The following is a 13553-nucleotide window of genomic DNA, read 5'->3' on the forward strand; positions in this document are numbered from 1 at the left end:
GAAAATATAATAATAATGGAGATGATGGTAAAAATAGCATCAGAAAAAGAAAAAGAAGAAAATCAAGAAAAAAAAAGCATGCAAATTTAATTTGGTTAGCTTGATTTAAAAAATATTTAATGTTTTATTATTTGTATTTAAATAAATACGTCAAATTATCATTTCACACCAACTCTTAATAATTAAGTTTTTTACGAAAAGACCAATAAATTATAGTTTAAATAGTATAATCTTTTTATATTCATCTAAGAAATTGTGGGTTGGAGTCTCTTATCTTTGATAAAAAAAAAATTCTTACGACAAAACTGAGTTTTTACCAATAAAAAAAATAAAACTTTAACTATCCATCCATTAAATGGGGTTTTGTAATTTTGACTAAGTAAATAATAAAACGATAATAAAACCTCAAAAAGTGGACCAAAAGTAAAGGTCATCGAAATTTCAAAATCTGTGTTTTTCGGAAGGGATGAAGAAATTGAATTTCATGGGAAAATATGCGAAGTAGCACACAACAAAACAAACAACACAGAATCACAGAGGAAGCTTAGGCTGAGAGAAAGAGAAAGTGAAAGAGAAAGAGAAAGAGAGAGAAAAAGGGCGTGTTTGGTTGGGTTTACTTTTCCCCCCCCTTTTCCCCCTTTTTTCTTCCTCTTCTCGTCCTTCCTTCAATCCAATCTATTCCCAATTCCAATCCCTCAATTAACCAAAATAAAATCAAGTTTATCGCCAAACCACCGCCTTCGTGGCCCCTTTTCATTCATCGAGCCACCGTTTCGATTCTTCCCCAGATTCTTTCTTCAATTTCGCATCTTCTTGTTGCCCCCATCGGTTTTTCCCCTTTCTTCCATCTTTGTTTCTCAGAAAGTTTTTTTTTTTTCCGTTGACTTGGTTTCGGGATTATTGAAGCAGGGTCATTCGCAGGTATTATTGTCAGATCATTTATTTTACCGTTTTGTGTTTTTCGTTGTCTTAATTTTGGGGTTTCTGGGTGTGGTTGCCATTTCAAATTCATAAAGAATTAGATGTTTTGTACAGAAGTGAACTTTTAATTGAGATTAGATTATTAATCACGATTGTATGTGGCACTACATAGATTTATTTTGTTTGAGAATCTTGGTGAATTGATCTTTTCCTCTTTTTTGTTTGGCAGCTATGCAGAGCCAACTTGTGTGTAATGGGTGTAGGAGCATTTTGCTTTATCCTAGAGGGGCAACCAATGTGTGTTGTGCATTGTGCAACACAATTACCTCTGTTCCTCCACCTGGTAAGCTGTGTCCTTCAAATTTCTTGATTGGAGAATTTTGTGGGCTTGATAATTTGTGTATTATCCTGCAATCTTCGTTCATTATATGCAACATTATTCTCTGTATAGACAAGATTAAACTAGAAATGGACTATGCAGCCTGCGGCAAGGTTATCAAACTCCTGAATTAACTCAACAACACTTACTAGTTTTGGTTTTATGGGTTGAATTTTACATTTTAAAGTCTACCCAGGCTTTGCGAGTTAGGTGAATTCTCGAGTTTGATAACTTTGGCCTGCTGGATTAAATACTTAAATGTAGCCAGAGTCTGAATTGATGCTTTTATTGAGGACCTTTCTCTTATACCTCTGCAGGAATGGAGATGTCTCAACTTGTTTGCGGGGGATGTAGGACACTGCTAATGTACACACGTGGAGCTACAAGCGTGAGATGTTCCTGCTGTCAAACTGTAAACCTTGCACCACCAGGTACTGTATACTTGTTTATTTTCGGTTGTGTGAAGCTTATTTGTCTATGTGCTGACTACTAAGTGCTTCAATTGGTCTAAGAAAATGAAATGAGTGTATGTCCGTAAGAGATAGTAAAAAGGGGTTGATTAAAAGTTAAAACCTAAAGCTTAGTTCTTGGACCTGAGGGTATGGATGTTTCTCACCTGCAGTCTGTTGATGATACTTCATTTTGTGATTCTTTCCCCCTAGCAAATCATAAAAATGTGATGATATGAGAGAAAATCCTTCCCATCCCAGCAGAAGCCATTGCTTTTGACTTTTGAAACAGTCTTCATTCTGGTAAAATATCATACTGGATAAATGACTATTTTGATCCTTTATGTTTATCCTTGCTTCACATCTTTTGTTTACAATATGGAGAACAATAATATTAAATCATGAAGATATAGAATCATGACTATGTTATGACAACTCTTAGGCAATTGTAATGTCATTTATATCCAACCACTTGGTGTTGACATTCCTTTGTTAAAAAAATACACTTTCATGATCAGTTTGTAGCCAACAATCTGGAACTATATTCATTCTATATCTAGAGATCAGTGATGAGGGCCTTATGTGCACAAAGCCATGCTTAATGCTTATGCTACAAGATGTTGCCTGTTTTTGAGGTGTTGGTTCATTTGGTTGTGTTTCGCGTACCTTATGTAATAACCTATGCTTTTTATCTGGTTGAAGGTTGTTTGTTGTTTACTGACTGACTGCTTTTGATCTTGTTGTTTGCATTAAAAAGCACCCAGTCAAGTCGCCCATGTCCATTGTGGGAACTGCCGGACAACACTCATGTATCCTTACGGAGCTCCTTCTGTCAAATGTGCACTTTGCCAATATGTTACTAATGTCAATGTAAGTATACATTTAAAGCGTTAGTTAATATGTGGATTGATTATATATTCTCATCAATGCTTCAATATGCCAAAAAAATAAAATTCAAGTTCATTTTCCATTATTGTTGCTTCATTTAAATGTAAAATTTGATAAATTCCTGAAATCATTTTAATTTTCTTCTTTTAAATAATTGGTTTCTTTGATATGCATGCCACTAATTTTTTCTCACAGTAATTGATTGGATCTCAAAATGGAATTTTAAAACCCACTCATACGGAGTAGGGTAACTACAATTTGTGTAACATCCCTATCTTTTTATAGATGAACAATGGAAGGCTTCCAATCCCAGTCCATAGACCTAATGGAACAACCAACTATGGGACAGTACCCTCTACTTCAACAGTATGTTTTTAAATTTAAATATATAGAAATATAGTGATTATGAAACGTTATGGTGAATTGATGATTTTCTATTGTGGTATCATGAATATGTATATGATTCTATTTCACTTCCTGCAGTCGATGCCCCAATCTCAGACCCAAACCGTTGTGATAGAGAATCCCATGACTGTTGATTCAAATGGAAAATTGGTAATTGTCATCTATTTTCAGTTTCTTTTTTTTGTTCATTTGTATATGTTTTTTTTGGTAACTTCAGCCAGCAAGACTGACTGACATGAAATTTGACATGTTGCAGGTTAGCAATGTTGTTGTTGGGGTTACAACAGATAAAAAATAATGGAATAAGATTTAGAAGCATAGTGTACAACAAATTATCACAGTGCTGTCATAGGAAGATGTTTTTTCTTCTTTTTCTTGTGTATAATGATGTTGCAGCCTGCAATGATTTCAATTGAAATGAATCTTTTGTCCAATGCCAGAGTTGGAGGGTATCATATCATATATGCATGTATATGAATTGAGGAGGACAAGTCGTGTAAAGGGGCATTAATATGTGTGTAATTGCCAAATCTATTGGTTCATTCAGATTCTATCTCTTGACTTACAAGTCCTGGACTAGCATATGCTCTTTTTGGTCTTTTTTCTTATATTTATTTCATGGATTGTGAAGCTTGTGCTTTTCATGATGACATGTTAAGAACAATTTGTTGAGATTTATTTGATATGATGTACCCACTGATGATGAGGTGGCTTATGTGATAGATTTTTACCAATCATTTGAAATGTCTGGGATAATACCAATAATGGTGCTGCAGTGAATATCATGCATTAATGCTACTCCAGAACCAAAAAGTATCTTAAATGAAAAGGTTAAAGGGAAAAAGTAGCAAAAACGTATCTCAGAAAGGATATAAAATTTCTCTTAAGCATATTGAAGTAACAAAGATGCACTTTTTCTAATATTGATACTCACTTTCTTTGTTAGCAATTTGGTTGCCTTGGGTTAAAAATTTGGAATTTGGATCCTCTAAATTTTAGATTTAGATTTACACTTTAGAGAATAAAGTAAGATTTCTCACCATTGAATGTTTTCTCTCTCATGTATTCTCTTGGTTTCATCTATAAAATAAATAGTGATAGATCATATTTTACCCTCTAAAGTTAAATTCAAAATTTAGAGAATCAAAATCTAAAAATTTGTACATATCAAGCAATTGGAATGTGAATATTCCAATTTTGCTTTGAAACAAGAATCTAATCTGTAAACCCGGGTTTGATTAAAACTTGGGGTAAAAAATTACAATAAAGTTACACGGCCAAGTAATTTTACCGACTAAGTCCCAACCAAGTCAGATACGTGCATTTCTTTTTTAAACGTGGTCGTCGTCGTCGTCTTCAACAACTACTTCGAGCTTCTTCTACGCACTTCTTCAATGACGTCGTCTTCTTTTCTTGTTTGATTTCTTCTCTTTATTTTTCCTTTCCATCCTCTTTCATTATTACCATTGTCATCGTCATCTTCTTTTCTTATATATGTTCACAAAACTATAACACAAACACAACATAAATTTTTAAAAGACCACATGCCTAGAATTTTGGCACTCAACCAACAAAATACGCACAACATAAAAAATTTGGTGCACATCACAAATTTTGGTGCGCGGTACAAATTTTTGAAGAGCTAAATTTCTAAAACATTGAGACCCAACCAACAAAATACATATAGTGTAGAAATTTTGGTGTACAAATACAACAGAATTTTTTTATGCACATAAATTTTTGAAAGACAACAATTGATTTACGCAACTAAAAATATATTCGCATAAAAATTTTATGTACTATGTGCAAATATTTTATGCTATATCAATAAATTATTAAATTTGTGCTATATGCAAACATTTTTGTGTTATGTCAATAAATTTCTGTGCTCTCCAACAAAAATTTATGTGATGAAAAAGTACAGAAAAAAAAAAGGCGGTAATGCATGCACACATTTTTTTTTTGTTGGACTTAGTTACAAAAACGTTTGTATGACTGAAGAAATTAAGTGAACCAACAATTATGTCAAAACTTGGGCAAAGATTCAAAAGGAAAATTTTCTTTTTAGGGGGCGGAATGTGTTCGGTTCATACTTGCTAGCAAGATGCGTATAAACATTATATCTGCACAGGCAGTGGAAATCACATTACACAGGATACCATATATACAAATGGAGATTCCACTTTTTAGCAAATGGAAAGGTTACACTATGAAAGAGCTGAAGAGATGGATGCCTTATCACCATGAGAAGAATTCTTATGTTTACCGTATCTGTTCTTCAATGTCTTAACTTTACTCTCTCCAATTTTTTGTTTTCTAACCGATCCTTCATTGGCACTACACATCTTAAACCCAAGCAACATTGGCATATTTCCCCAAGAGCTAGTGCTAGAAGTAGAATTCTTTACGCCACTCAATTTCTCAATCTCCTTCCTCATGTTTGAACATTCCTTCTCAAGCTCACACACCCTCATCCTCATGCTGTCCATTCCCACTTTTAGAATCTGATTTTCCCTTGCAGCTGTTGCCCCACTTCTTAGTAAGTATCTGGACCCTTCAAGATTATCTGAAACCATGAAGCAACCAACAATTGAAGTCCTAAGTTGGAGTTGCTCAAAGAACAGGACTTGAACTATAACTCTCAAGGGTAGCCTCTCATTCTGTGCAGCATGTGTGCATGCTTCTAACGACAGCTTCTGACAATCCATCACCCTGCATAATTGCTCTCTCTCAGATTCTGTCAACCATGGGTGATTCTGCATTTTTTAATGGTATCAACATTAAGTCAGTCCAGTATACAGGTGTTTTACCAGTTGGATTCAAAACAGCACCATTTTGCATGTTCCAGGAAGATTCATAGCTACTCATACTCGTATATAATGTTTAAAAATTATATAAAGTATGAGAACGAGCGGCTATAAGTGTTCCTATAGTACAAGTTAAATACTCTTTAGGAGTATGCAAATTTAAGTTATTATTCATGGTATATATACAATTAAGTTATTACCTTCAAATACATGTCTATAGCGCGGTATAGACCATCATCCAAAGGCCTGGCAAACTCTGGAACTGCTGCAGCAAGGGCTTGGAACTTGGGAAGTTTCAGGTTGACGTCCGGGGCAATCTCTACGAGGTAACCATCAATCAGCTTGGCTACCATGGTGATTGGTGTTTGTGATGGTGAGCCAATCAAATGGCTGCTGTCAGTCGAACACGGAGAAGCACCACCTGCCACCTGATCCATGGCAAGGAAGTGTTCAAGTACTCTTTGCACACAGTCAACATTGTAAAGTGTCTCATCTGAACATGTGAAATTGGGCATCAAGAGATCTTCTGCAGTAGCCTCATCAAGCTGCATCCCGATCCTCTTCTCCAAACTTGATTTGCAAGAGGGGCTAAGCTGGAGTATCATGGCAAGGCGAAGTAGACCAAGCAAGAATTTGGTTGGAACAAGACCTCTTTGCAATGGAAGTAACTTATCAATATCTTCCAGCAAAATCTTCTGCTCTTCTTCAGATAATGGTGTCAAATGGTTACTAGACTCATCAGATACCTTGTGACGATTGAAACCTGGCAGAAACTTTTCTGCATAGACAACAAGAGAACCAGCAATGATCTTGTGGCTAATGCCGTGAGATTCCATTACTGCTATAAGCCTCATATAAAGAGGTAAACTCAGAGTTGTTAAATCTCCATACCACCAATCTGAACTTGAGATGTTTGGTTTTGCACCAATACTTATTCCATTCCACAAAACACTACCGCCAGGGCTCTGCATTGACCACAAACCCTGCTCCACTATTGGCCACCCAAAGAGGTTTGGACCAGAAGATGACGCTTTTCCTGAGAGTGACTCAATGCAACTTTTCACAATGTGAAGCTCTTCAGCATATGGTAAAACGTCCCCATCACAGGTTTGAAGTGCCTTAAGTGTATCTTTCCAACTTCTGAGGACTACTTGGTTAAGAAAGGTTTCCGTTTGTGAAATAAGATTGGCATCACCATATTCCTCAGTCATTTGAAGATGCTCAGCAGCACACCGGAGGTGTACAATGTTTGAGGCAGTAAGCTCGAATTTCACATTGTAGCAGAATTTTGCTACCAGTTCAAATGTTTTGGATCCACCTGGAATGTCAGGAAGTTCTATGACACAATCTTCCCTTTCTTTCGGAGCTTCAGCTATCAGTCTTGCCAAAACACCACTTCTAGAGAGTAAAGGGAACTGCATTGATGATAATTGAAGGAAAACTGAGTTAGGACTTGGTATATTATATGTAGAACAAGATTCCAGTTGTAGCAGCATCACGTATTTACTATTTTGTACTTATTGTAAACAGACAAGGACTTCAAATTTAGTTGCATAAAATCTGTTTTTGTTTGTCTGTACTCGCGTAAGCTTCAGTGAGTCTTCAAGAAAAACCAGACTTTAGAAAAAATTAATTATACATTCAAGAAACTAGAACAATACACTATCCCCATGGATATCATCAACAAGAAGTTATAACTAAATTAATATAATAAATATGAGATACCTTGTGAAGATGGAAGGATATGTCACCAACTTCAACAACTATATCACTTGGTAGCCCCGTTCTGCAGAACCTGTGTTACATATCAACGAGAGGTTAGACATTATACAAGCGCCTTATTATCAATGAAGTGAAAGCAATATCAACGTTAGAATTTTATGATGCATAAGGAAAGAGATTAAATACCAGGCCTGGCCTTGACGTTGGAATACATCAGCTCTGGAACCCAACTTCATGCAAGCCATTGAGTATTCGCTCAAAGGCTCAAAGCTACAAAAGAAGAACTCAATAACCAGTGTCCAAAATAGATCACACCTTATACTTAAATCTTTTTATTAAGCAGCGCCAAATAAAGGCCTATTGTTCAATTATATGACAAGCATCGAAGCAAGATATCTGACACCAGAAGGTCTGTGAAACTTTGTCTCCCACAACCTCAAAAGTAGAGTAGCAAAACATTCATGTCAGTTCTCTGCAACCCAACAGAGACAAAACCACCAGCGGATAGATGAAAATCCTACAATGGTGCTCTTACCAGCTTGTCAAAAATACAAATACTAAATCCCCAAAACCACCTTATCAAACAGCTACCTACTGCACATAAAGAATAAGTCTTCTGCAAAGGAAATAAATTAGTACCAAATATCTCTGTTACGAGAAAGAAATCATGATTGTTTATGTAAAAAGAAAAAGCATAAACAGAGTTAAGTAATAACCCAGGGACTCAGGGAGCCATGATTACTTATACCCGTTTAAGAAAGATGCATTTAAGTAATTGTCTCTGGCAAAACTGCACTTTCTTTGGATGTGATATAGGGTAATTTTTTATTTGATTAACGAAGCATCTGTGGGGTCCTTTGGCTTCAAAGACACTCATTGCATTCCTCGAACTTAGAATCTGTAAATCAAGCACTAACTCAATTAGACTTAAAAAATTATATACAAGAACCGTTTTGTATTTATTAAGGAGAATTTCAGTTTAATGCTGGTGTCAGGTTCTTTGTAACAGCTTAGCTAGTGGGTTAGCTTTACCAACCAGGCCATATGGGGGCAAAGATAATAAAATTAGGATGATCGTTGAAATTATTATAATAGCAATTCTGTCTTGGGATTAGGAAAAAGAACAGGATTAGGTCATTTAATGGAGGGGACCAGTACTGACATCAGTGGATAATAATTTATGTATATTTGGGGTTAAATGAATGAAATCGTTCCAAAGATAAAAAGATAATTGGCTCATTAGTGGAAAAGAATGTGTGTGTTCGATGCATTCACATAATGCGCTAGCTTTCGCCTAAATCTAAATCCAAATCCAAAGTTGATATATAAATTTAAATCATAAATTCACAAACATTAGTCCATGAAAATGGAAGAACATTGCCAATTGTCACAAAAAATGAAAAACAATAATTAGCTAATTCACCTGCTTCGACATCTCAAGAGCTATTAAGTCTGTTATATCAGTTCCTGCCTGAAAGAAAGCATGATGGAGAAGAAGTTAGGCAAATTAACTTGTAATGCATTATCGATTTTCCAAAACCATGTAACGGGAAGTAGTGTAGATATTAAGTAAGAAAAACCGATGGCTTCCTCAGCTCCAGAGGTCTTGGATTGGAGCAAATGCCGGGGAAGGAAGCCAAGCGCGTTCTGTGACGACCATGCAGGAACGTCGGAACCGTACAAAGGGACACGTTAGGGTTTTAGAATGCGAAGGCGGCGTTCGGAGGCTTCTTCGGCGCCGGCTGTAGGCGGCGGTTTCCTCCGCCGCCACGGTGGTAACGGCATCGCGACCGTGCATTAGCCGGAAAAAAAAAAAAGAAAAAAGCGAAGAATGTAATGGTAGTGAAAGCCCAATTAGTCCATTCTAAGCCCAATAGTGTGCAATTTAACCAAATACTTATGTTTGCGTTGAATCGGAGCCTAATAAAACTGCACTTAGGCCCAATGTTTTGTTTTATTGAAATTCTGTCCAAAATCCAAATAGTATTTGCATAATAATTATTTGAGTTGAATTATAATATACTGACTATATACAATATTTTATATAATTTTTTTTATTAAAGACAAGAAGACTCAAATCCACTACCTCTAAATGAGTATAGAAAAACTATACTATTTTTTTTTGGTGACTTGAAAAACTATACTATTTGAATTATAGCTCATTGGCTATAATATTTTATATAATTATTTAATAAAATTTGTTATTTTAAATGATTATTTATGTGCTAATATAGGAAAAACAACCATTTGTATCTATGAACTTTACGAATGCTGACAAAAGTATCCATTAAAGAAGGAAACTAACGTTGTATCCATCAAAGATAGATTCCGTACGACAAAAGTAGCCAAATCTTAAATTTATGTTGATTTTTTAATAAAATTCTAGAATTATCCCCACCATTATCTTCAACCCCTCCTCTCTTCTTTCCCAAATCTCAAATATCTCCATTGCCTAAAAACCCTAATCTCAATACCTAAAAACCCCAAATTATTATTTTCCTAACCCTAATCTCAATACCCCTTTCAACAAATTTCAACCCTCTCTTTATTCTTTTCATCAATTTTACCACCTCCTTCACCAACACGTGTTGATGGTGTATTGAGTTTGTGCTTCCACCACTGCCGCCGGCGGAGCCTTCTCCTCCTCCTGCTGTAACTTCCGGCTGAGAGCAATTTTGGAAGAGGTAGTCTCTCGATGAGTTGGCACTGTAATAATGATGATGATCGGCGAAGGAGTGTCCACCGAGGAAGTTCTCGAGCTTGGGTTGTTGGTGATGGTGGTGGTGTGGTTGTCGTCGACATTGTTATTGTTGTTGCATGAAGTTTTCAATAGCAGGTTTTGGTTGATGTAGTTATTTTCCTTCCAATTTATGATGATAAAGAAAAATTAAAAAAAAAAGAATAATTTGTAATAATAATAAAGAAATTAAAAGAGAAAAGAAATTATTAAACCTTGATGAGTAGAAAGGTGATGATGATTGTTGAAGGGTTCTTGATAGATGGGAAAAGGAGGGAGGTTGAGAGTAGTAGCGACATGAGTGGAAGGAGTGAGATCGAAGCAGTTTCCATCATCAGCAGCAGTTACATCATCTTGTGCAGTGGGATTGAATAACCCAAAACGAGTTTGATGATGATGAGTAGTAGTAGTGTGTTGTTCTTGAGGGGAGAGAGAGAAACCCAGCAAGTTCATTGAAGCCATAGAAGAAGAAGAAGAAGAAAGGTTAAATTGCTGAATAAAGAGAGGGTTGAAAATTGTTGAAAGGGGTATTGAGATTAGGATTAGGAAAATGATCATTTGGGGTTTTTAGGTATTGAGATTAGGGTTTTTAGGCAATGGAGGTATTTGAGATTTGGGAAAGAAGAGAGGAGGGGTTGAAGATAATGGTGGGGGTAATTTTGGAATTTTATTAAAAAGTTAACATAAATTTAGGATTTGGCTACTTTTGTCGAATGGAATCCATCTTTGATGGATACAACGTTAGTTTCCTTCTTTAATGAGTACTTTTATTAATTCATAATAATTTATATTTTGTTTGTCATAGTAAAAAATTCAAAATTTATCTACCAAAATCTTTGATTAAAGGGTAAATATAGAATGGAAATTTATAAAATCCAAACATAACTAATATAAAGGTACTACACATGGTGAAGTTGTTTCCCCTTTATTGAGAGGGAAAAACAATGGTTTAAGCCAGAGCGCAGTAGAAGATGACTACCTAAATCTTTATGCCACATACAGAGAATTTAGCTTACAAATTCATAAACACATTGAGAATCATTCAACTAGGAAGTGGATGGTGTATGAGACACTTTTCCATCCACTCCCTCTTCAACCTTGTTCCAATGTGCCTCAGCCTCCTTGGTTCCCTTTTGGGTTTCAAACTGTTTTGCAGTGTCATAAGAAGCATGCAACCCCACAAAAACATAGTATACCAAGAGAAACCCTGTCCAAGCCAAAAACCTTATAAACGATTGCTTATCAATAGAGCCAAGAAGGAATATGTTAATGGCAATGGACAGAGAAGGTAGCCATGGAACCAAAGGCACTCCCCAGAGTTTTGGCTGCTTTGCCTGTGGAACACCAAGCCAAAGTCCTGCGGTCCCTATAAGCCACAATGGTCCAGCTATGACATACCCGATCCAACCATCACTGCTAGCCCAGTAAGCTGCAATTCCACATGAAGAACCAAGAATGATAACAAGACACACGATGAGCTTGATCTGGTTCTGTTTTGTGGTAACCCCACTTGAATAGTATCTCCTCACAAGAATCCCTAGTGCCACAAGCATGAATATAAAGAGGGTAGAAATTGATAGAAGGTTGGCGAGGATTCCAAGGTTTGTGAAGAAAGCAATAATAGCTGTAGCTGCAAGCATTGTTACTGTGGCATTCACTGGTGTCCCTGTTTTCTCATGAACATGAGCAAACCAAGGAGGCATCATGTGAGTACGTGCAATGTGAGTAAGGTAACGAGCTTGACCAACTGCACTTACCAATAACACTGTGGTCATTCCCTTCAATGCACCCAATGCAACAATGTACTTAGCCCAATCCCATCCAACAACAGAAAAAGCCACCGAAAACGGTGCATCTGGGTCAATTGTTTTGTAAGGTTGCATAAGGCATAGTGTCACGGCTAATAAGCAATAAAGTGTTGTGGTAAGCACCATTGAGCCAACAAGGCCAATGGGAATGTCCTTGGCAGGGTCCTTAGTTTCTTCAGCCATGGTTGACACTGCATCAAATCCTACATATGCAAAGAAAAGAACTGCTGAAGCTTTGAACACACCACGGACACCATAAGGAACAAAGTCACTGTAGTTTTCAGTTTTGGCATTGATGAGGCCGGCGATTATGATGAAGACAATGACGACCATGTGGAAGAGTGAGGCGATGTAGTTGAAGATGGAAGAGCCTTTGGTGCTGTACACTGCAAGGATGGTGATGATTATCAGGATTCCAACGGCTATAGGGTCAAGATGGCCATAATCTGGGTTCATTTTGTGGACTATTATACGGAAGTCATCAGGTTTTTTGTTACACAGGGTGGCAAAATATGATGTCCATGACCGCGCTACCGCGGCGCCGCCTATTACATACTCAAGGAGGATGTTTCCGGCTGCTATAAAGGCCACAAAGTCTCCTAGCTCTACTCTTAAGTAGGCAAATGATCCACCTAAAAAAGAAAGAAAAAAACTTGTTACATTACTCATTCTTGCTATTTAGATTGCAGGTGCAACTGTAAATAAAAAAATATAAAAAAAATAGAAATTAAATTATGTTTCGGGGATACCAAAGTCAACCACCAATATAAAATACATATTAAAATATAAATATATATTAAAAATAAATTAAATCACACATGTATTTATACACAAATAATGATATTCTCGAATGTAAAACACAAACAGTTACTACTTATTATATTGTATCCACTTTATGCTTACATCAGAGTTGAATTTCTCATGCATAAAAAAAATTCAAATTTCTAATAAAATATATATGTTCTCACTTATCCTTGAGATATTTTTATATTACATTTCACATGTATCAAGATTAGTAAACGCATCACTCGAAATAGTTTATGAAAATTATTCATTTCAGCCAAGAATTATTGTACGCTTTTATTTTGTTTTATGTTATGTAGTCAACACGAAGGGGGTACGCTAATATATGTAGGAACAATCAACGCTAGCAAATAAAGAGGCCACAAGGATACGCAACGTAAGTTGACTATTGAAGTCTTCATTATCTGTCACAGTTGCATTTCCATTATGTTATTATTTTCTTTGGCTAAAATAAGTAAACTTCATACGCAAGCCAATGAGCTCCTCACTTAAAAATTCCAGATTTGAATCTCATTTTTAATTTTGAAAAAAAAAAAAAGTAATTTTATACGCAAGTTGACTCTTTATTGTGTGGGGTTTGTTCTGAGATTTTTCGTATGATGAGAAAATTTTAATTAAACATGAATGTGAGAC

General features: G+C 36.0%; 4 protein-coding genes across 9 annotated transcripts in view; 1 reads left to right on the forward strand and 3 right to left on the reverse strand.

The window, feature by feature from the left end:
* On the forward strand, nucleotides 425-3762 carry LOC107631715 (protein LSD1). The gene is made up of 7 exons (XM_016335247.2): nucleotides 425-921; nucleotides 1151-1264; nucleotides 1618-1731; nucleotides 2507-2619; nucleotides 2923-3003; nucleotides 3121-3192; nucleotides 3299-3762. Exons 2-7 carry the CDS (start codon nucleotides 1153-1155, stop codon nucleotides 3338-3340), a joined length of 534 nt encoding a protein of 177 aa, XP_016190733.1. The 5' UTR covers nucleotides 425-921; nucleotides 1151-1152; the 3' UTR covers nucleotides 3341-3762.
* Nucleotides 5063-9432, reverse strand: LOC107631714 (BTB/POZ domain-containing protein At1g30440-like). 5 transcript variants are annotated; one of them, XM_021119814.1, is made up of 7 exons: nucleotides 8995-9432; nucleotides 8320-8469; nucleotides 8107-8187; nucleotides 7758-8006; nucleotides 7575-7644; nucleotides 6050-7264; nucleotides 5063-5798 (listed from the first exon to the last, which is right to left on the reverse strand). In XM_021119814.1, the coding sequence occupies exons 4-7, from the start codon at nucleotides 7814-7816 to the stop codon at nucleotides 5250-5252; spliced, it is 1893 nt and encodes a 630-aa protein (XP_020975473.1). In that variant the 5' UTR covers nucleotides 7817-8006; nucleotides 8107-8187; nucleotides 8320-8469; nucleotides 8995-9432; the 3' UTR covers nucleotides 5063-5249. The 5 variants fall into 5 exon arrangements, with proteins under 5 accessions (XP_020975473.1, XP_020975471.1, XP_020975472.1 ...); XM_021119812.1 differs by having other exon boundaries at nucleotides 7758-8469; nucleotides 8995-9042; nucleotides 9152-9432; XM_021119813.1 differs by having other exon boundaries at nucleotides 7758-8187.
* On the reverse strand, nucleotides 9824-11029 carry LOC110269842 (homeobox protein 10-like). The gene is made up of 2 exons (XM_021117621.1): nucleotides 10524-11029; nucleotides 9824-10431 (listed from the first exon to the last, which is right to left on the reverse strand). Exons 1-2 carry the CDS (start codon nucleotides 10641-10643, stop codon nucleotides 10147-10149), a joined length of 405 nt encoding a protein of 134 aa, XP_020973280.1. The 5' UTR covers nucleotides 10644-11029; the 3' UTR covers nucleotides 9824-10146.
* LOC107631712 (cationic amino acid transporter 1) overlaps nucleotides 11149-13553 on the reverse strand; it is a 4777-nt gene continuing 2372 nt past the window's right edge. For both annotated transcript variants that reach the window (XM_016335241.2, XM_016335240.2), the window contains one exon: nucleotides 11149-12748. In XM_016335241.2, the coding sequence (XP_016190727.1) occupies nucleotides 11355-12748 (1394 nt within the window). In that variant the 3' untranslated portion in view covers nucleotides 11149-11354. The remainder of the gene's footprint in view (nucleotides 12749-13553) is intronic.

The sequence above is a fragment of the Arachis ipaensis genome, chromosome B03 (genome assembly GCF_000816755.2).
Source record: "Arachis ipaensis cultivar K30076 chromosome B03, Araip1.1, whole genome shotgun sequence".
Lineage (NCBI taxonomy): Eukaryota > Viridiplantae > Streptophyta > Magnoliopsida > Fabales > Fabaceae > Arachis > Arachis ipaensis.

Coding starts and splice junctions, on each gene's coding strand:
- LOC107631715 (XM_016335247.2), top strand. CDS start 1,153: ATGCAGAGCCAACTTGTGTGTAATGGGTGTAGGAGCATTTTGCTTTAT. Junction 1,732..2,506: donor TGTAAACCTTGCACCACCAG/GTACTGTATACT, acceptor TGCATTAAAAAG/CACCCAGTCAAGTCGCCCAT. Junction 3,193..3,298: donor TTGATTCAAATGGAAAATTG/GTAATTGTCATC, acceptor GACATGTTGCAG/GTTAGCAATGTTGTTGTTGG.
- LOC107631714 (XM_021119812.1), bottom strand. CDS start 7,816: ATGGCTTGCATGAAGTTGGGTTCCAGAGCTGATGTATTCCAACGTCAA. Junction 7,645..7,757: donor CAACGTCAAGGCCAGGCCTG/GTATTTAATCTC, acceptor TATGTAACACAG/GTTCTGCAGAACGGGGCTAC. Junction 5,799..6,049: donor CTATAGACATGTATTTGAAG/GTAATAACTTAA, acceptor TAAAAAATGCAG/AATCACCCATGGTTGACAGA.
- LOC110269842 (XM_021117621.1), bottom strand. CDS start 10,643: ATGATGGAAACTGCTTCGATCTCACTCCTTCCACTCATGTCGCTACTA. Junction 10,432..10,523: donor TCACCTTTCTACTCATCAAG/GTTTAATAATTT, acceptor ATAAATTGGAAG/GAAAATAACTACATCAACCA.